General features: G+C 46.2%; 1 protein-coding gene across 1 annotated transcript in view; it reads left to right on the top strand.

Annotated features, from left to right (window-relative positions):
• The window catches only part of LOC141112677 (Wilms tumor protein 1-interacting protein homolog), a gene marked incomplete in the record, with an annotated part of 65,775 nt that extends 56,514 nt beyond the window's left edge, over positions 1-9,261 (top strand). The window contains 2 exon segments of the mRNA XM_073605672.1: positions 2,070-2,138; positions 3,827-9,261. Of these exon segments, the coding sequence (XP_073461773.1) occupies positions 2,070-2,138; positions 3,827-3,982 (225 nt within the window).
• Between the last annotated feature and the right edge of the window lie 13,716 nt (positions 9,262-22,977).

The raw sequence follows: 22,977 nt of genomic DNA, 5'->3' as shown, positions 1-22,977 counted from the left end.
GTCTGATTTTTATGGTGATGGCTTCTGATGGGAGACCCCAGAGTAAGGGCTGTGCTGAGCCTTACCGCTATCTCTGCATTTCCAGCTGAGCCGTGCTGGTCCCAGAGACACCCCACCCCCCCTCCACCCCCAACCTGAAATTGGAATGTGAAGGGTTCCCACCTTGTATCTGATCCGTCACAGCTCTGACGTCACTGGCTGTGTTTATGTTGGACGCAGCACCGCCAGCTAATTTTAAAGCAATGTTTCCCAGGAACATAGTTCCCGAGCCGGCCGTCCCCAGGGACTCTAACAACACAAAGATTCCATGGGAAGGAGAGTGAGGCATGCTGGTCCTTCCTGCCGGGAGCTGACATGTGATCTGCTTAAAGGGACAGTCCCTCTGTCTGCTGACATGTGACCTGCTTAAAGGGACAGTCCCTCTGTCTGCTGACATGTGACCTGCTTAAAGGGACAGTCCCTCTGGCTGCTGACATGTGACCTGCTTAAAGGGACAGTCCCTCTGGCTGCTGACATGTGATCTGCTTAAAGGGACAGTCTGCCTGGCTGCTGACATGTGATCTGCTTAAAGGGACGGTCCGCCTGGCTGCTGACATGTAATCTGCTTAAAGGGACGGTCCGCCTGGCTGCTGACATGTGACCTGCTTAAAGGGACAGTCCGCCTGGCTGCTGACATGTAATCTGGTTAAAGGGACAGTCCGCCTGGCTGCTGACATGTGATCTGCTTAAAGGGACAGTCTGCCTGGCTGCTGACATGTGATCTGCTTAAAGGGACGGTCCGCCTGGCTGCTGACATGTAATCTGCTTAAAAGGACGGTCCGCCTGGCTGCTGACTTGTGACCTGCTTAAAGGGACCGTCCGCCTGGCTGCTGAAATGTTGACCTGCTTAAAGGAACCGTCCCTCTAGCTGCTGACATGCGACTTGCTTAAATGGGCAGCCCCCTGAGTGCTGGGATCTCATTTTATGTTTGGATGCAGTTAGGACCTTCTTAAAAGGACAGTGCCCAAAGTGCTGAGATCCCATTTGTGTCCATGAGAAGGAGAGCGAGGTACGCTGATCCTGTTGAGGCGGGGATGTGACCATCTTATAGGGACAGTCCCCCAGGTGCTGACATGTGACCTGCTTAAAGAAACTCGCCTGAGCACTGAGATCCCATTTATGTCTGGTTGGAGCCACAACATGCTTAAAGGGACAGTGCCTGAAGGGCTAAGATCCCATTTGTGCCCATGAGAAGCAGAGAGAGACCTGCTGATGATCCTTCCAGTTGGAGGTGACATGTGAGCCCTCTAGTGCTGAGATCTCATGTCTGTGTAGGATCATGCAGCAGCTTACATCTTTCTTCCAGATTATCTTCTGTCTCACTCCTCTCGCTGCATAAATTAAAAAGAGAGAGCCTGACACAAGTCACTCGATCATTTGGTGTATGAGAGACAGAGGAAACTGAAATTGGTTCTGTGTGGAGCAGCCTTTTAACCTCTTCCCGTGGCCGCCGCTTCCCGACCCTTTATGAACTTCTAAATACCGGGAGGCGGGAATTCGGGTCATGTGACCACTGTGATTGGCTGGCTGTCACAGTGGTCACATGATCCAAAATCTTCCATCCACAAGTATTCATTGTGAGGTTTCCGGTCCCTGCCGGTGACTGTGCTGGGAGCGCTTTCTTCAGAGAAAAGCCTTTACATAGGGCCACGTATGTATGCGCCACGTAGGGAGAACGCCTCTAATTAAATTTTTAATTTAGGGGTGGAGAAGGATGGGGAAGCCGGTGTCTAAGCTTATCTCTGCAGTGTGGGGCTCCTCCCTATTGGGTCACAGTCAGGACTCCCGGAGGGGGGTATTCCTGTACATACAGCTCGCCCCTCATAACTCCACCCACATGCAGTGTTATGATTGGAGTCGCCCCCTTGAGGCAGATCCCAGATGTCCCGCTCCCTGCTCGGCGTCCTGTTAGTGTTTCACGATCAGCCAGACACATTGCTCAATGTTTACCCCCCCCCTTAATATTGTGGAATGTTGGGGGCTGGGCTTGCTCCATCTTGTGTTTACCTGTGTTTTTTTTGTATTGCAGGGTTCAGAGGAGACCATCCGGGTGGTGTCCATGGACAAAGATTACCACGTGGAGTGTTATCACTGTGAGGTGAGTTAATCATCACCCCAAGAAGGTCATCCATCTGCTTCACAGATTTTCCTGTTTGTACGTTCTCACTGCTTAAAGCAGATCTATAGTCGCCTTCCCTCCAGCACCGTGATGTTCCGGAGCTCCCCGCCGGCTGCTGACATCTTCACGGCCTCGATCTGCGGCCGTTTCCATCGGCTGGGCTGGGATGACTTCGCTGCTGCGCATGCATGGCAGTCCAGTCATTATAGAATTGTCAAAATTCTACACTGAGCTGCATGTGCGGACAGGCTTGCAGGTATCTTTAATGCAAAAGAGACCTAGTATTAAAAATCCTGCCTGTTTGCACTTTTTTAAAGTTAAAGGTCATCTAAATACATATACGGGGAATGCATTTCTGTCCATCCAGTCCTGAGATTTGCACAACTCTGCCACACAGCACAGCCCTGTCTGGCAGGGCTGGAGACCTGATTTTTCTTTTACAGTACAGTATCACTTTCAGGTCTTTCCCCCCTCCCTCCCCCAGCCTGTGATTGAACAGTGAAAGGAGCAGCAGAAAACTGATGAGCTCTTTGTCTCTCTGCTCTCTCCTCCTATCAGCTTGCTTACTGCATTGCAGCACACCGGATTGGCTACTTGTGCTGCTTTTCTCTAAACAATTGTTACTGCGACATAATAGATATTTTGCCAGAATTTGTGATGCCAATCATATTACTGTTGGAATTTCTCACACTGTATCACCAATACGGGCCAATGCAGTTCAGGTAAGGTCTCCTCATAGCTGAGCAGCTCCATGCCTTATTAGTTGTCGCTCCTCTGCTGTTCTGTTTGTGGGACTGGAGAGAAAATGTCTGGCTTGCACCTTGCATGCCTGTCGTCATCATCCTGAACAATGCTACTTCATAGCTCTCTATCTCCCGTCTGAACAATGTTTTTATAAACAATGTTTTTATAAACAATGTTACTCTATAGATATTGTTCAGACAGAAGATAAAGATACAAAGTAACATTTGTTTATAAACATTGTTCAGATGGGAGATGGAGAGATACAAAGTAACAGAGAGATGAAAAATACAATTTTTTTTTTTTTTTAGACAACGATACTTTATATCTCTCCATCTCCTGTCTGAACAATGTTTTGTAAACCCTGTATAAAAAAAAAAAAAAAAAAAAAAGTCGCAGCTATTACTGTTGTATTTGCACAGCACCTCTGGGCTGTCATCTTGACAGTTGGCAATTGTCAGCAAATGTGAGGAGGGGAACGGCAGTGGGGTGGAAGGACAGGATGTGTTACTTCCTGTTTACTTCCATGAAGGTTTTTTTGGTGTGTGTAGAATGCCCTGTGTCCACATCTGTTAAAGGGGTGTGGTTGTTTTATTTTTTATTCTTTCATTTGGTGGGGGAAAACTTCTGTTATGATCTGTGCTTCTTCACTTCCTGTCCTGAAGATGCAACAGGAATTCAGATTCAATCTCATGTCACTTGAACAGATGTCCCCATTACAGGATTTCGCCTCAATTCCTGTTCTGGTGACACCTGTAAGAGTTTGGATTTTCTATACTTTTTTTTTTTTTCTGTAAATTTGGCTAATGGTTGCTAGTACAAATGCCTGAGTTATAAATATGTCATGTTTGTCCCTGGACTCTCTATAAAGCTCCACCCATGGTGATGCTCACTGACAATCTCTCTTTGTCTCCCTCTCCTGGCAGGACTGTCACCTGCAGCTGAATGACGAGGAAGGTCACCGCTGCTACCCCCTAGACGGGCACCTCCTGTGCCACGGTTGTCATATCCACCGTATAAACGTCACCATGCCGCCGCCTCCTCACCCCTCCAGCTATCCCATGCACGTCACGGAACTCTGAACCGCTGGAGAGGCAGGAGGAGGAAGACAGAGACTGCTCGCCCATCTACCCGTACTGTGTGTACACAATCCGGGGGGGAGGGAGGGGCTGCCAAGGGGCACCGCTGACCCTCTCAGGGTGACGCCAACACTGGATCCCCCTTAATGAAAGTGCCATTAACTCGCGGTCTGACCACCGCAGCCCTTACCTAGAGCTGAATCGTGTCACCACCATTATTTATTACTTTTTTTCAGTTAGTGCCGCGCCGCGGGGGGAGGCCCGGGAACTGCGTAGTGTAGAATGTAGCGGCAGTATTAGCACTTAATTCACATTAACCCTTTTATGTTACACATCGGATGGCAACAGGAACCCGAGATCACTTCCTCCGCCTATACATGAACTGTGTCAGAAGTGGAGGGGCGTGGCCTGGCCAGACAGACATCAACAGGAGCCTGAGATCACATCCTCCGCCTATACATGAACTGCGTCAGTGGCGGGGGGCGTGGCCAGGCAGACATCAACAGGAGCCTGAGATCACATCCTCTGGCAAAACATGAACTGTGACTGGATGCTGAAGTGGAGGGGGCGGGGCCAGACACGGCCACCGGAGCGCAAGGTCACACCCTCTGTTCATACATGAACTGCATCAGTGTTGTGGAGGGGGCGGGGCCAGACGTACATGGCAACAGGATGATAAGATTACATCCTTTGTAAATACATGAACTGTGTCAGTGTGCTGTAGGGGAGGGGGCAGGATCATGCGCAGTTTGTGAGGGTGTCAGGCACTGCATGCAGGCAGACCTGTAATTCGATATCTGGTTGTATTTTTTTGTGATGTCATTTTAATAATTCTGCAAACAGTTTGGACCATTGATAAAAACTGATCTCCCCATCAGAGAAAACAATTAGAGGCCAAATCATAATGATGATTTATGAGCAAATATTCTACAGGCCAACGCGCTTCGCAGACCAAGCGTGCCACAGTATGACGGCACAGTCGCCGTTAGATCCACCAATTTAGTGCAAACAGGGTCACATTAAAAATCATGGGGGCCCCATACCTGACAGGGACCCCCCACCCACAACCTTTCCATTGGACGAGCTCTGACTCTCTTCCAGCTCCTCCCATTTGTCCGTCACAGTGACTCTGTGGTGCTGTGCCTGGCCACCCAACCTGAAGAAAGGTTCCAAAGGGGGTCCCTGAACCAAGCTGTGGGTGCAGGACTAGGGTCACCCATAGGCAGCCACTTATGGGTCCCCTGCTGACTCATTGGGACCCAACATAGCCCTCCACCCTACCCCCCCCCCCCTCAGCCCATCGGTGACCCTGAGCGCAAGACCTGATTGCATACACATCAGACTGTTAGGTCACTCTACACCTTGTCCTGATTGAGCCCTCGTTCACATTGAATGCGGCTTTGAAATTGTTTGACTTCATCTGAAATCGCATAATTTCAAAGCCACATGTCAGTGCAACTTGGAAGACATTGGTGTGGGTTCATACACAGCTGTCTATGCAAGTCGCACTCGAAATCGCCAAACAGAGTGCAGGAACGACTTCTTCAAATCGAGGCGGCACCGCAAAGTCGGCGTCGCACCGATTTGAACACTGCCAACAATCGGGTGCGACTTGACCTGTCAAACCTGTGGTGTGAACGGGGCCTGAACCAGTTAAAAATTTGAAATCGGAGACCTGCCATTCAACACAGAACAGAACTCTCAACCAATTCAGTTTTTATTGATCACTTCTGATTGCTCAAAAATATATCTGTATGCTGGAAAACCGATCATGATACAGACCGATTGTAGGATCGGTTATAAATTGTTTACATTTATATCACGTTCAGCTGTACCATGTGTGTGGTTCAAAATTTGATGGTTGCATCGTACTGAGATGGATCGCACATTGCTGCATGTATGGCTACCCTAAAGGAGATTGTATGGTGACATTTTAATGCGTATGGCCACCCTAAAGGAGATTGTACGATAATATTGCCAGGTGTATGGTCTCCTTAAAGGAGATTGTACGGTCACATTGTAATGCGTATGGCCACCCTAAAGGAGATTGTATGGTCACATTGTAAGGTGTATGACCAGCTTCATACAAACCACGCAAATACATAAGGTGACCTCCCCAGTAATCTGCTGTCTAGCGTAGATTTCATACGGCATTAGTCGTGGGCGGTAGGCAATGCGCATTTGCTGGCATGACCTAAAATCTCACCAATCAGATTCCATTGCAGAATGTGGGTGGAACTATGTGGGATCTGTAGGCTGGATTGGGGCTTATTTACAACAGCTGTGGAAATTGGTGATGTGGGTGGAGCCATGTGGGATCCATAGGATGTACTGGGGCCCCTTCACAGTGGCAGCAGATGAAAGTATCGTTTTTGGCTACTTCTCAGCATTTTTTATAATGCGTTGTGAAGCTTTTATTAAATGAGCAAAAGCTACAGATCTGAGCGAATAGAACAAAGTTCAACCCGGTTAAAACGCCATTATTTCAGCGAACGGTTTCTTGTAATGGGGTTACCTGTCTGAACGTCACCTGTATGCAAGAAAACCTTTACATCCAGATGAAAGTCATTTTATATTCTCAGATGTGTGTACCGCTCCTTTAACGCATATCATGACCCCAGCCAACCTCCGCGAGAGGCTTCTTCAAGGAGAATACTCATCCTGAATCCAATTAGAACACTGATTAGTAAATGTCATGTGACCCATGAAAGGCACTGCCAGCTCTGCGCTTTGTTTTTTTTTTTCCTTCATAAAAAAGGTTCCATATCCCGCAGGCTTCGGGTCTTAATGCTATTACACACTGTAACTAAAGCCCCCTTTCCCAATGTTTACATTATTGCTGCATGTTGTTGGGCAGGCAGCCAGAGCAGAGCAGTGTCAGTTCTGCGAGTTTGGGGAGTTTTCAGCAGTGGGTGTTGCAGGATAGGGATCCGGGATCCGATTGTCTTTTATAAACCGGTGAAAAATTATTTCTGAGGATCAGTTCACACCACATGCAGGCCAGTGCATTTTTTTTTTTTCCTGCATCATAAATGCATGGAAAATGGGTTATATGGTTTCCAATGGTATAGTTCACAGCGGTGCAGTCAGTTCCAGGAAAAAAAGTAGAACATGCTGCATTTTTTCTGTACTGGAACGCAGAAAAACGCACTGGACTGCATCAAAAATGCACCAGGAAAAAAAAAAAAGCCTCTGGACTGCTTTCGGAAATGCACCGGAACATGCATGTAGAAATGCAGTCTGGAGCGGATTTGGAGTGCGTCCTTGTGGTGTGAATCAGCCCTGAAAACCGAATTGACAGCGTTGCTGTCACCTGGTAGGAAATGGGCAGAGGAATTACAGAGAACGGCTTTATAAAGTGACATCTTTTGTTATCTGAAAACCCGACAAATTCTGCATCTGTACCGAGCTTGTTGAAATCCCAACAATTTTTTTTTTTTTTTCTTTAGTAGGGATTAACTGCTAAAACAGTTGTCACTGGAACAGGAAGTAAGGGGAAATTTCTGTAACTAAGCCCCAGGTAGCAGTAAAAAAAGAAATGTTTTTTTGTTGCCTTGGATGGAGCAGTAAAGGGTTAGAAAAGCTGTCTGACCCTATTGCTGGCTTTCCCCTAATTTCATGACACCCAGGGCAGAAAGAACTTGCTGTATCTTCTCTGGATGGAGTTCCCCTTCATCAATCACATCTGATGCCATGTGAGCACTCATTGGTTCATAGGCTAAGCCTGGGTGGCAAATATCCAGATATATGAGCCGTGCTCTTAACCGTTGTTTACTGTATTAGCGCCACGAATCTCCACACTAGGTTAGTCCACAGCCCTGAATCCCAGCATGAGGTGAGCTTTGGCCCTTAAATCCCAGCATGAGGTCAGTCCAGGAACCAAATCCCAGCACAAGGTCAGCCTCCGAATTCAGACACAAGGTCAGTGTAGACCTCTGTCATCGTGAGGTCAGCCCTGGACCCCGAATCCCAGCATGAGGTCAGTCCAGGGACCAAATCCCAGCACAAGATTTCCAGGCCTCGAATAGCGGCACAAGGTCAGCCTGGACCTCTGTCACCATGAGGTCAGCCCTGGCCCCCGAATCCCAGTATGAGGTGGGCTTTAGCCCTCAGATCTCTGCATGAGGTCAGTCCAGGAACCAAGTCCCAGCACAAGGAGATTTCTGGCCCCTGAATACTGCTTGAGGTCTGCCCAGCCCCTGAACACCATCACAAGGTCTTCTCCCGAATTCAGGCACAAGGTCAGGTCAGCCCCCGAATACTACCTAATGACTGCCCAGCAGCCGAACACTAGCACAAGGTCCACTCCGGCCCCTGAATACCATCACAAGGTCAGCTCTGGCCTCCAAATCTAGCACATGGTCATTCCTGGCCTCTAAATGTCATCATGAGGTCAGCCCTAGCCCCCGAATACCAGCACAAGGTCAGCCCCCGAATACCAGCACAAGGTCAGCCCCCGAATACCAGCACAAGGTCAGCCCCCGAATACCAGCACAAGGTCAGCCCCCGAATACCAGCACAAGGTCAGCCCCCGAATACCAGCACAAGGTCAGCCCCCGAATACCAGCACAAGGTCAGCCCCTGAATACCAGCACAAGGTCAGCCCCAGCCCCGAAGGACCATTTCACGTATTACATTTCTCATAGAGGAAACTTCACAGCGATCTTAAGTTCCTGTGTCTCCAGTATTGAGCGCCCCGCAGGCGGCACCCCCAAACTATTTCACATTGTAACTAATATTGTAACGTTAGTATACGCATTGACTTAAATTAAGTTTTTTCCTTTTTATGAAATATATTTTTAATTTTCTTTGAAAGAATATAGTTTTTGTTTTGTTTTTTCTTTTTCTTCTATCCGAGAACTTGGACCAACTTTGTAGGAGAGATGTCGTCGCGGCGCCCGCTTTGTATATTGTGAACATCGGACCGTCCGGCTTTGTATATCATGATCGTAGTTTTTAACAAAGGCGGAATAAATATAAAAATTGGATTTAGTTGAACTATTTTTGTATAAATTCTGGCAGGACTCTGAATTGTGCTTCGGTTATTTAGTACCTTAGAACAATTGTGTGTTTTATTTTTTATTATCTGTGTTCTGATTCTCTCAGTTATTTGTTTTCAGACATAAAAAAAAGAAAACTTGGGGAAATTTTAGATTTATTTATCCGAAGAAGCAATACTGCTGTCACCTTAAGTTATTTAATGTTAAAAAAGAGACAAAGGAGTCATTTAAACTTTAGTTGTTATAATCTACTTTTTACAATAAAGACCTTTTTGTAGTTGATGTTGCCCTGTGTGTTTTAGGTGGGAAGGGGAAATGCAGAAACTTTGGGGTCTATTTTAAAGACATTTGTTGCACGAATGTCAGAAGCATTTGTTCAAGTTAAAAGAAATGTCACCATATTTATTTACTTTTTTCTAAGATTATTGCCCGTAATATCAGCTCCACCTAGTGGTCAGAATGTAGTATAATATTTTCATCAAAGTGGTTGTAAACCTCCGACATAAAATATGAACAAAGCATATCCCTCTATACTGTGTACTTGTCTCAATTAAGAGCACTAAGTGTCATTTTTGTCTGCTGCTTCCTTCTATCCGCATGGATCACTTCTGACAAGTTTTCCTGACACCAAGAGAAAAATGGTGATGGGGAGGGACCTCCAGCTGATTGAAGGCCTCAGCTCTGTTCCTGTGTGCTCTGTGGAGGGGGGGTGTCTTTTCCCTCCAATCAGACCTCTCCTCGCTAATCTCTGTGGAGTGTAACTTCAGCTCTCCACCCACTTTTTTCTGAACTCTCAGATAGGGCTGAAACAACTAATCGATTATGAAATCGATTTACTATTTTCATAATCGGTTAATCGGCCAGTAACATAATGGGGTTAAAAAAAACTAAAACGAGCCCTTTACAGTACAAAAAGAGCAAATAATCGCTACTGTAGATGTTACTTTCACAGTTCTACAGTAAAAAAAAAATGAACCCCTTAGGCCCCTTTCACATGATCGGCCGTCAAAACTGACAGGCGGACCTGAACGGGCGCTCCATGTTCTCCTATGGAGCAACGGATGTCAGCGGAGACATGTCCGCTGACATCCGACCCAGTCCGATCTGCTAAAAGCAGACGGATGGCCTTATGTCCAGGTCCGTCGCAATCGGATCGCGTGAGATCCCACCATCCGATCCCACCATCGGCGGCAGCGGCGCCTGACAAGCCCCTCCCCGCTCAGTGAGCAGCGAGGGACCTGTCATCCGCCGGCTCAGCGGAGATCAACAGAGAGATCTCCCGCTGAGCCGGCGGACCATGCGGGCTCCGTGGAAACCTCGTGTGAAAGGGGCCTCACAGTAGTGATTATCTGCTTTTTTTTTTTTTTAACCCCATTATGTTACTAAACGTCTTAGACCTGGTTCACATCTATGTGTTTTTTGGTGCTTTTTTGCAGAAGCGCACTGCAGTTCATTAACATGGTTTCCCGTTGGACACGTTCACACCTATGCTTTTTTCAGCCGCTGTGTATTTGGAAAGGGTCAGGGCCTTTTTTTTTTTAATGCAAAAACGGTGCTTTTTTGGTTCAATATACTTCAATGGAGAAGCTGCAGAAAAGCATTTAATGCGTTTTTGCAGCAATTTGTGTTTTTTTTTTTTTTTTTTTTTTTTTTTATCTGCCCAACAACAAATTGGCCAAAAAAAATGCAAAAACGCAAATTGCCGCAAAATTACGTGCGCAAAAATCAAAACGCACAGCAAAAAGCACTACAGAAACAGATCAAAAGCAAACTGCATAGGTGTGTAGCGAGCCTTATTCTGGCCACACGGATCAATTTTCAGACGAGAATATTCAGATAAAAAATCTTTGTACATTCGCTGAATGAAAGAATGTTGTTTGAAATTTTCACTTGTTTTTAACAGTCTGTTTTTAAAACGAATGTAATTTCTGAACGAAAACCACATACATGGTCTGAAAATTCCTTTGACCAAGAAGTTTTCTATTTCCAAATTTTCCCGTCACTGTGGTTGAAAATGAACGTCGACTTGACCCCACTAACAATTAGAAAATCGAACGAACGTTCTTAAAATGAATTTTTTTTTTTTTTTTTTTTTTTGAAGGAAGACATTTGATCTGAGTCTGATAATATTTATCAGATTCACCCTTTAATAATATGTACAGTATATCTCTCCTCTAATAGTATATACAGTATATCTCTTCTGTCTGTTCTTCTCAGAGTGTATTAGATATTTTGCTCCCTAACCATATAGTTGGTTATTTATATTTGCATAGAGATATTTAAGAATAAATTGCCTTTTTTTTTTAAAACTTTACATATTAACTAAATTATACGCCATACTTTTTTTTTTTTTTTTTTTTTTTTTTTTTAAGGTTATTAACCGATTAATCGAAACAATAATCGGCCAACTAATCGATTATGAAAATAATCGTTAGTTGCAGCCCTACTCTCAGACAAGCTTTGTAAATTCAGCACTGAACGGATGAAGAGAAGACTGCAGGTAAACGGGTACAAATTTATGTAGGAGGATTTGTTTCATTTCTGTGAATCACCTGAGACCAGTCACTTCACTGGGTATATGGAGGATTTACAACCACTTTAACCACTTGCTGCCCATAGGCCTTCTTTGGTTTTGCAGTGGTTATACCGGTATAATGCCTGCACCTGCAGGCATCATCCCGGTATGAAAAAGTTCAGCCGGCGATTCCCTCTGTGATTTGATTAGCTGGAGAGGGAATCGTGGCTTTACTCTGCGCAACATCGTCTTTTATATTTTACAAAAAAATAGGTATTATATTGTGTTTGTGTGCAATAAAATACCGAAAATACCATGTGACATAACAAATTGCAACGCCCATCAGTTTATTCTATAGGGCCTCCACTAAAAAAATATATAAAGTGCCCTAAAAAAGTATTCATACCGCTTGAAATTTTCCACGTTTTGATATGTTACAATCAAAAACGTAAATGTATTTTATTGGGATTGTGAATTGGAAAATGATAAAATGGTTTTCAATATTTTTTACAAATAATTATCTGAAAAGTGTGGCGTGCATTTGTATTCAGCCCCCTTTACTCTGATGCTTCCAACTAAAATCTAGTGGAACCAATTGCCTTCAACAGTCACCTAATTACTTAAATGGAGTCCACCTGTGTATAATTTAATTTCAGTATGAATACAGCTGTTCTGTGAAGCCCTCAGAGGTTTGTTAGAGAACCTTAGTGAACAAACCGCATCATGAAGGCCAAGGAACACACCAGACAGGTCAGGGATAAAGTTGTGGAGAAGTTTAAAGCAGGGTTAGGTTATAAAAAAAAAAATTAAAAAATATCCCAAGCTTTGAAGATCTCAGAGCTCTGTTCAATCCATCATCCAAAAATGGAAAGAGTATGGCACAACTGCAAACCTACCACCAAGACATGGCCGCCCACCTAAACTGACAAGGAGAGCATTAATCAGAGAAGCAGCCAAAAAGCCCATGGTAACTCTGGAGGAGCTGCAGAGATCCACAGCTCAGGTGGGAGAATCTGTCCACAGGACAACTATTAGTCGTGTTCTCCACAAATCTGGCCTTTATGGAAGAGTGACAAGAAGAAAGACATTGTTGAAAGAAAGCCATAAGAAGTCCTGTTTGCAGTTTTCGAGAAGCCATGTGGGGGACAGAAAACATGTGGAAGAAGGTGCTCTGGTCAGATGAGACCAAAGTGGAACTTTTTGGCCTAAAAGCAAAACGCTATGTGTGGCGGAAAACTAACACTGCACATCACCCTGAACACACCATCCCCACCGTGAAACATGGTGGTGGCAGCATCATGTTGTGGGGGTGCTTTACTTCAGCAGTAACAGGGAAGCTGTTGGATGCAGCCAAATACAGGGCAATCTTATGCCGCGTACACACGACGGGAAATGTTCGATGGGAGCTTGTCGGAAATTCCGACCGTGTGTAGGCTCCAACAAAATCCGTTGTCGTAAATTCCAATGCACAAAGTTCCACACATGCTCGGAACCAAGCAGAAGAGCCGCACTGGCTATTGAACTTAATTTTTCTCGGCTCTTCGTACGTGTTGTACGTCACCGCGTTCTTGATGTTCGGAATTTCCGACAAGATTTGTGTGACCGTGTGTATGCAAGACAAGTTTGAGCCAACATCCATCGGAAAAAAACATGGATTTTGTTGTTGGCAAATCCGATCGTGTGTACGTGCCATTAGAAGAAAACCTGTTTTAGTCTGCAAAAGACTTGAGACTGGGGCGGAGGTTCACCTTCCAGCAGGACAACGACCCGAAACATACAGCCAGAGCTACAATGGAATGGTTTAGATCAAAGCATATTCATGTGTTAGAATGGCCCAGTCAAAGTCCAGACCTAAATCCAATTGAGAATCTGCGGCAAGACTTAAATTGCTGTTCACAGACGCTGTCCATCCAATCTGAGCTATTTTGCAAAGAAGAATGGGCAAAAATGTCCCTCTCTAGATGTGCAAAGCTGGTAGAGACATCCCCAAAAAGACTTGCAGCTGTAATTGCAGTGAAAGGAGGTTCTACAAAGTATTGACTCAGGGGGGCTGAATACAAATGTACACCACACTTTTCACATATTTATTTGTAAAAAAAATTTGAAAACCATTTATCATTTTCCTTCCACTTCACAATTATGTGCCACTTTGTGTTGGTCTATCACATAAAATACATTTACATTTTTGGTTGTAACATGACAAAATGTGGAAAATTTCAAGGGGTGTGAATACTTTTTCAAGGCCCTGTATATTTTTAGCATAAAAAAAGTAGATTTTTACTTGTAGGAGTGAAGTGTCAGAATTTGCCCAGATGGGACGTGGTTAAGGTATTTCAGAAAACTATACTACATTTTGGACACTAGATGGCGCTGGCCATAACAAGCATTAATAAATATGGCGATATTGTTAAAATTGCCCAGATGTTTTTGACATTCGTCCAACAAATGTTTTGTAAATGTTTTCCCACAAGATTCACGCAGCTTTTGCCAAAAAAATGTTTTTATCCTTTTAATATTGCTGATCTCCTGCAGCCACTTCATGTCTACTTGCACTACTGCAAGGGCTGCATGGCATTTCTTGGGGTGTGTTTCCTGATGGTGATGACTGTAAAGCATTCCTATGTAATGTGTGCTGAAACAACCACTTGTAGTCCCTATCAGAAGCCTTTCTGAGAGGGTGACAACACAAGAGCAGAATTGCAAGACCGGGACAGAGCATTGTCACCCTATAACAGGAAGTGCCTGAACAAGGACTTTTGTGGCAGGATCACCAAGGATTACATTAATGAAAGCTGCAGATCCAAAAAAATTGAAAATTCATTTTGAAGGGACATTAACATGTTACAATTAAAAGATTCTACTGATTGGGTTTGCATGTACTTCAAAATGTGTTGTACCTGCTGAAGGACTTGTTGATCGATTTTTGCGATTCACATACATCTGCTGCATTCTGGCCTAAAAGGTGACACCGCTATCCCTGTCACAGATTAGGAGTAAGGTGGTGTCACCTCCGGGCCTGCTGATTGGATATTAAAGGGCCATCACACTTCACAACCTTTGTGGAAACAAGGTTCACAGTGTTAAGCTGTGTATACATTTTTTTTTTTTTTTTTTTTTCATTTAACTCCAGCGGGTTGAACGAAACAAAACCTGAAAGATCACTGCAGCAGCACAAACGGTGTTGATGGAAAGATCTCCCCCACTGAGCTATTGTATTCCCCCCTTCCAGAATACACAGATCAATGCTTGCAGCGATTGGCTGTGGGCTCTGATCAAATGATGGTTTTCTCAGTGGGACCATTCAACAGAAGCCGGTCGTTAGAACGACTTCTGTTGAACAGAGAAGAGTACACACATAGCAAAGTGGTCTGATTCTTGTTGAATTGGACAACTTTCGGACTTTGGACTGGTAATGCTGCAATCAGTCTGGTTGGCTCACACAGGTGCCCATCCCACTCCTAGTCTGAGTCCTATATTTTGGGGGGTTTACAAGGTTTATAGATTTTCAAATGTGTTTTTCTCCAGATGGAACTCTGATATATGTTGGGCAACAGATAATCTCTTTTATGCAGAAACTGGAGCTAGAGATGGGGGTTTCATTCATTAGTTAACAATTTCCTTTTTTGACCATTAAGGGACACAGGAATTCAGAAATAGCTATGTTATGCTGCTGCCTAAAAGAGGTTGGGGCAAAAAATCCAGATGATCCCTCTCAACCAAGTAGTTCCTGGCATTACTTCTCATCCTCTTGGGCTGAATGGACCTGTCTCTTCCCCTTGAAGGGTCTTCTCTTATGGGAGTGATCCCACGCCTGGTGCTTCAATCTGGTTCCCCAAGAACAGACGGTTCCAGTCTTATTGGGGCAATCTTTCTGTGACTTGATACCTCCACCAGGGCTCAGCTGGGCATCACTCTCATGTTGCTAGGCCTTCTCCTCTGGAAAGTCTGGAAGTTTCCCTGTGACAAGTCAAGTGGCCTAGTCCTATGTGGGATGGTGCCAAATGTACTACGTTTGACAATGATGGCTTCTTTGGAGGTCAGGCCACCTGGTTCTCTTCAGATGGTGGTCTCTGCTAGGAGAAAGGAGGATTTGGCTTCTTAGAGCTCCTCATTTCCTGCTTGGCAGGATGGTTCCATCACTGGATGACCTTGTGCTTCCCTGGATTGTCAGCAGGCAGATTATGTTGGGGCTACAAAAAACGAACAGAAAAGGGCGCACCAGCCTAGAGCATTATCCTACAATATTTATTACATTTAAAATCTGTAGTCCTGTGATCCTTAACTCTGCACACTCAAAAGACCTGGTGGACCTCACCGGGGTCCAAAACGGCTAACACATTTCGAAGGCTACTCTTCTTCATCAGAGCCTGATGGAGTAGCCTTGGAAACGCATTAGCTGTTTAGGCCCCCGGTGAGGTCTCCCAGGTCTTTGGAGTGTGCCGAAGAAAAACTCCATCTTTCCACACACTTTTCATAGCTGTGGCAACATTGCACTGTGTTCCAGATGCTAGCCGAGACCTTCCTGTCTCATACTCGGAAAACAGAAGAGTCTACCGCAGTGGCGCTCAGCCGCTCAAAGCAAGCAATGTATTTTATCAATGAATACAAAGATTCCTCTGGCTAAGTCAGTGAGGCGACTGATGATGTCACAACCTTTGACTCAGCCAATCAGAGGAAGCTGAAGCTTTGTATTCATTGCTAGAATACATTGCTTGCTCTGAGCGGCTGAACGCCGCTGCAGTAGACTCTTCTGTGTTCCGGGTATGAGACAGGAAGGTCTCGGCTCACACCCGGAACTTAGTGCGGTATGCTGCATGTGGCTGCAGCTACATACATACAGTTTATACCGCACATCTAGCAGCCTCACAGCTTAGTGAGGGACATGTGGAAAGATGGAGTATTTCTTTAAGGATCACAGGGCTACAGATGTGTAGCTCGATGAGTGATTTTAATTCACGCCTGTGAGTATAATTTATGCAGATTTTAAATGTAATAAAATATGGGGGGATAATGCACTAGGCTGGTGCACCCTCTTTTGGTTTGATTTTTGTAGTGGCTTCAGGATGTAGGTCCTAGAAGGCAGCAAGGCTTGTACAAACGAATATCCCAGTGACGTGAAGTTATCTTCTACCAGGCTATCACACTTATGAGCAGGAGGTGTTCGCTCTTATTGAGATTATGTTGGAGTCCTGCTGCCAGTTTTCCCTGGTGGGGATAGAGCTTAGCCAGAGGCCTTTGTGGGATCTGATTACTGCACGTTGGCTCCTCCTTCAGATATAGATGTGCAGTCTATTGAGGAAGTTCTACAAACTCCTTCCTTGTTCCTAATCAAGTAGACATTCTTAGCAATGGGGCAAAAATCTCCATCCCTCCGCTCCTTGGCTGGGGATGCTTTGTTGGATCAGTGCTGGTTAAATGCTTCTTAGTACCTGGAGATAGGCAGGTTGGCAGATCTCTTCTGTCAGCCCAGAGACACCACTGGTGCTTAGGCCCATGGGTCCCTGCTCATCCTGACCTTTTTACTGGTGTTTTGTGCACCAGTCTGGGTTGAGGCATGTTTTTTTCTTTCTGCTTGCCCTTGTGTCTTGTGACCCTTCTACTTCTTCTAGTCAGTCTGACTTCAAGGGGGGTTATCCTTGAGGGGTTTTTTTTTTTTTCTTCCCTATCCGCTCTAAGGGCTAGTTGGCTATTTAGTAGAATATCATGCTTTGAGGGCTCTCATGTTTATTGACATCGGCCTGGGAGGTTGTTTGTCTGTCTGCTCTGCAACCTCCATTCTCATCGTGGAACATCCAATCCCTGACCTGTTAGGGTTAGGATTATGAGGCTTGGGCCTTCTCTTATAGACTGGCTGGCCTTATCTTGAACCTGTTTGGTTTGGTTGTCCATGTTCCCTGTGGGGTTCTGTCATTCTGGGGCTTATCCCTGTGGTAGTAGCATCATTTCTGTTGACCAGCTCGTTGTGGTTCTAGTTTTCCAATTTTAGATTACTGGTTGTTTCACCTGTTTTGGAGAATTGGTGGCCAGTTCCACTTCTTGTGCTGAAGGTTTTGGCGGTAGTGCTTTTTCCCTTTTGGTGGTGGTTTCTCTCTCCTGGTCTGGTGCGCAGAGTTGACTTCCCCTCCATAGTGGCAGTTTCCCTGTCTTGCTAGTGTTTTTTCCCCTTGTGGTTCAGACTCGAGTATTGGTCCTTCAGTACCTTTTGGTATGCCAGATGGTTTCCAATGCTTTGACTCAGTCAGTGGCTTTTTCCACTGCTTGTGGAAACTTCTTGCTCCATGGAGAGAAGGGGAGGCTGCAAGAGGATACAATGTATGATGAGGAGAAGGGGATGGACTTTATGGCAAGAAGAGGAAGGCCTCTGTGCTTTATGGTGAAAAAGGGAGGCTGTGGGAGGCCTCTGTGCTTTATGGTGAAAAGGGGGAGGCTGCGGGAGGCCGCTATGCTTTATGGCAAAAAGGGGGAGATTGCAGGATGACAATGCTTTATGGAGAAAAGATGAGGCTGTGCCAGGACTTAGTACTTTATGGAAAGAAATGAAGGCTGTGGGAGGACACCTTGTTCTTTGGAGACAAGAGTGGAGGCTGTGGGACAATTCTGCCCTCTGTGGACAGAAGGGTAAACTGTCAGAGGCTTTTGTGCTTTATGGTGAGAAGGAGGACTTTGTGCTTTATGATGAAGGGCAGGCTGTGGAAGGACATTGAATTCTATGGAAGGGGAGGCTACAAGAGGACGCCGTGCACTATGGAGGGAATGGGGGGGAGGCTGTTGAAGGGCTTTATGTTTTATGGATAGAAAGGGGGGCAGTAGGAAGTTGCTGAGATGTATAGAGAGAAGGGGAGGCTGCTGTGCCCTATGGAGAGTATGGGAGGCTGCAGACGCTGTGGAGAGAAGGATGGCAGTGATCCCCAGCTGGGAGTCTGCGTGTCTGGCTCCTTGCCCCTTCCTTTTGGTTTGACTTGGCTTTTCACGCAGGCGTTTCCTGCATAATCTCTCTCTCTCTTCTACCCTTCTGCCGCTCTGTGCTGCTTCTGGTCCCTGGGCCCTCTCTTTCCAGGATCTTTGCTATGCGCGTCGGGACCCTTCGGGGTAAGACCGCGCTATATTAAGATTCAACTCAACTTTTGCCCATTAATCACAGCCAGTCCAGATGGATAGGTAAATGTAACCTGTCATGGGCGATCTGTTGTATGCCACCACTGCTGACATCTCTTTCTGAAAATGCTATGTTCCTAAATGGTATGAAACAAAGCCTTAAAGTGGTTGTAAACCTCAGACATGAAATATGAACAAAACATATCCCTCTATAGTGTGTAAGTGTCTCAATCCAGAACACTAAGTGTCATTTCTGGCTGCTGCCTAGTTCATCTGCTATCAGAATGAATCACTTATGACAAGTTTTCCTGACACCAAGAGAAAAAAGGTGACATGGGAGGAGCCTCAGCTCTGTTCCTGTGTGCTGTGTGTCTGTCTCCCTTCCCTCCAATCAGCTCTCCTCACTGAGCTCTGCAGAGTGTAACTTCAGCTATCTGCCTCCTGTTTGTAGAGAAGACTGCAGATAACAGGTACAACTTACATAGGAGGATTTGTTTAATCTCTGTATCACCTGAGGATTGTCACTTCAAGTGGTTGTAACCCCTTACATATACCCAGTGAAGTCTGATTTAACTGGCTGCATGCTTGTACTAAGTCAGTGATTCTGCATATTGAAACTCAGCCGCTGGCATGTTCAAACAGAGCTCAACAACGGCAACCTGCATACTTTCCTCAGTGCGGTTTTTCCTTTAAGATCCGGCAGCTCCAGATGAAGCGCCAGACGGTGGCTGTGATCTTCGGCAGAAAATGTTCATCCTTTAATTAGAGTCTTCGTGTCAGATTGTTCATTAAGAAATTGGCTGGGCGGACGCAGCTTCACAGGAACAATCCGATGCAGTGCAGACGGAGGAGGAGGTGGCGCAATTTGTGCCGCGCCATGTCGAGATCACACCTGTTCACCACTCATCAAGGCCGTGGATAAGGGGGTACCATTGGTCCTCCTGTATGGGGCCCAGCTGGGTGAATCGGATATGCACAGGGAGGGTGATTGGATGTGCAGGGGGGGGCAAATACTGGAACCGATCCCCCGCATGGCTCTCTTTGCAGCAGCTGAAAGCTGACTTCTCCTCTCCCTCCTGCCAGCTTTCAGCTTCTGCAGAGAAAGCCATATAGAAGGTTGGTTCCAATAATCACCCTCCCTGTGCACCATACATTGCCCCCCTGTGTTCCCCCCACCCCCTGCAGTGCTTCCGGCTTTCCTCCTCTCCTTCCCACTGGCAGCTGCAAGCACACAAAAGGATCCTTCAGGATGGAGAGTGAGCAAAGGGTCTGGTAAATACACTATATTGTCAAAGTATTGGGACACCGGCCTTTACACGCATATGAACTTTAAAGTCATCCCAGTCTTAGTCCGTATCGGGTTGATGTGCAGTCCAGTCAAGTTCCTCCTCCCCAAACTCGCTCATCCATGTCTTTATGGACCTTGCTTTGTGCACTGGTCCAAATCATTCGGTGGAGGGGGGATAATGGTGTGGGTTTGTTTTTCAGGGGTTGGGCTTGGCCCCTTAGTTCCAGTGAAGGGAACTCTTAAGGTGTCAGCCTACCAAGACATTTTGGACAATTTCATGTTCCCAACTTTGTAGGAACAGTTTGTGGATGGCCCCTTCCTGTTCCAACATGACTGAGCACCAGTGTACAAAGCAAGGTCCATAAAGACATGGATGAGTGAGTTTGGGGTGGAGGAACTTGACTGGCCTGCACAGAGTCCTGACCTCAACCTGACAGAAAACCTTTGGGATGAGTTAAAACGGACACTGGGAGCCAGGCCTTCTCGTTCAGCATAAGTGCCTGACCTCACAAATGCACTTCTGGAAGAATGGTCAAACATTCCCATAGACACACTCCTAAACCTTGTGGACAGTCTTCTCAGAAGAGTTGAAGCTGTTATAGCTGCAAAGGGTGGGCCAACTCAATATTGAACCCTACAGACTAAGACTGGAATGCCATTAACGTTCATGTGCATGTAAAGGCAGCCACCCCAATACTTCTGACAATATTGTGTAAGTCACATTTACCAGCTTCTTCCTTTCCTGAATGAACACAATGAGATATCAGTACTGATCATTCATTGTGTTCATTCATAACTGAAGCATAGTAAGCTGTGTTTATTTGGTGGGGGCCCTGTCAGGTTGGCTGTATGGGGCCCTGTAGTTTCTAACAGCAGCCCTGCCACTCATGGTTATAAAGTACAAACACAAGATTCCCCATGAAACGTTGCTGTATGTTTTATTATGTGACCAGCAAAATAAAACTTTGGACCCTTTCAAGGAATCCTTGGTGTGCTGATGAGATTTCTTCACTTTCCTGGTTATAAAGGGTCCCCAGTGTTCCCATCTAGGCGTTTTGGGGACTTTTTAGGTGCAGTGCGTTAAAGAAAATCTGCATCTTTGATATGTTTTCGTCAACCACACATTGCATAGCGTTGAACGGAAACACACTGCGCAGATGTGAACCGAGCCTTACCTCCATTTTGAAGCAGCCCATCCCCCGCCTGCTGTGTTTGTTGACTTGGTTAAGTTTAACTGCCCTGGAATTAGTATGCAGCTTCTATCACAACCTTCTCACCCAGGTCTTTAACTTCCTGACAGATTCCTTTGAAATCCACTGTGAAGTGTTTAGCAGCCCCAGCAGAGCTTTGATGTTCCTGCAATTTATAGGGAGTCGTGTCTGTTACAGGACTTTACATGATCTAAAGAGGCCAGGTGATACAGCGTATGCTTTGTGGTCGATTTAGTAACTACACAAGAAGTCAGCGAATCACATGACTGCAAATCAATAAACAATGCATGCCATCATCTCCTTAGAACAATTCATCAGACGTTCATGGACAGTTGTCACAGCCAACCAACACCCTCATCGGAACCAGTCGGGGAATATTTCAGGTGGACCTGTGGGGGGCGCTCAGTGGACATTTTTGAATTTTTTAGGAGCATAATCTACAGTATATCCTGTTTTCTATATTTTCTTCATGTGAAGCACAAAGTTACACAATAAGGGAATAAGATCACCGTCTTCCCGCCGACCCCTTGCTTTGGAGGAGGAGCTTCTGTAGAGGCCAAAACGCACGACATCAAAGGGGTGTCGGAAAAGATTTTTGATATCAAAGTGCCACAAGCCTGAAAAATAAATAGATGGCAGACAACCCAGACCAGAAAAATCTGCAGACTCTATGAAAACGGCACACCTTCTACCACCTTGCGCCGCCATGCTTCTTTGGTTTGTAAAATCAATTTAAAGCAGACCTATCGGCAGCTATAGAACACTAAATAATCCCTTTTTAATTAAAGGTAAAACTTTTTTTTTTTAGTTTTGGATAGAGTGGAGAGGGATTAGAACCCCTGTCGGGTTTTTGGTACTGTCTGTGCCCCCGTTAGGGAGATTCACTCTCTCTATTTGTCCTGTTTGCCATTATCATTGAAAGTAAAAGAAAATCACAAATTTTGAGTTGTCACCAGAACAGGAATAGAGTGAAAATCTTCCATTGGGGACACTAGTTCTGGTGACAGCCAGGGAGAATTAAGAAGCAGCAACGAACAGATCAGGTCATCTTGCTGCCCTCTCCTTCCCTCGCTGCGTTCTCTCCTTCCCTCGCTGCGCTCTCTCCTTCCCTCGCTGCGCTCTCTCCTTCCCTCGCTGCGCTCTCTCCTTCCCTCGCTGCGCTCTCTCCTTCCCTCGCTGCGCTCTCTTCTTCCCTCGCTGCGTTCTCTCCTTCCCTCGCTGCGTTCTCTCCTTCCCTCGCTGCGTTCTCTCCTTCCCTCGCTGCGTTCTCTCCTTCCCTCGCTGCGCTCTCTCCTTCCCTCGCTGCGCTCTCTCCTTCCCTCGCTGCGTTCTCTCCTTCCCTCGCTGCGCTCTCTCCTTCCCTCGCTGCGCTCTCTCCTTCCCTCGCTGCGCTCTCTCCTTCCCTCGCTGCGCTCTCTTCTTCCCTCGCTGCGCGCTCTCCTTCCCTCGCTGCGCGCTCTCCTTCCCTCGCTGCGCTCTCTCCTTCCCTCGCTGCGCTCTCTCCTTCCCTCGCTGCGCTCTCTCCTTCCCTCGCTGCGCTCTCTCCTTCCCTCGCTGCGCGCTCTCCTTCCCTCGCTGCGCGCTCTCCTTCCCTCGCTGCGCGCTCTCCTTCCCTCGCTGCGCGCTCTCCTTCCCTTGCTGCGCTCTCTCCTTCCCTTGGCGTGTTCTCTCCTTTCCTCGCTGCGTTCTCTCCTTTCCTCGCTGCGTTCTCTCCTTTCCTCGCTGCGTTCTCTCCTTTCCTCGCTGCGTTCTCTCCTTTCCTCGCTGCGTTCTCTCCTTTCCTCGCTGCGTTCTCTCCTTTCCTCGCTGCGTTCTCTCCTTTCCTCGCTGCGTTCTCTCCTTCCCTCGCTGCGCTCTCTACTTCCCTTGGCGTGTTCTCACCTTCCCTC

Source organism: Aquarana catesbeiana, linkage group LG11 (genome assembly GCF_042186555.1).
Source record: "Aquarana catesbeiana isolate 2022-GZ linkage group LG11, ASM4218655v1, whole genome shotgun sequence".
Classification (NCBI taxonomy): Eukaryota; Metazoa; Chordata; class Amphibia; order Anura; family Ranidae; genus Aquarana; species Aquarana catesbeiana.
Note: the sequence above shows the minus strand (reverse complement) of the source record. Positions and strands in the feature narration are given on the sequence as shown.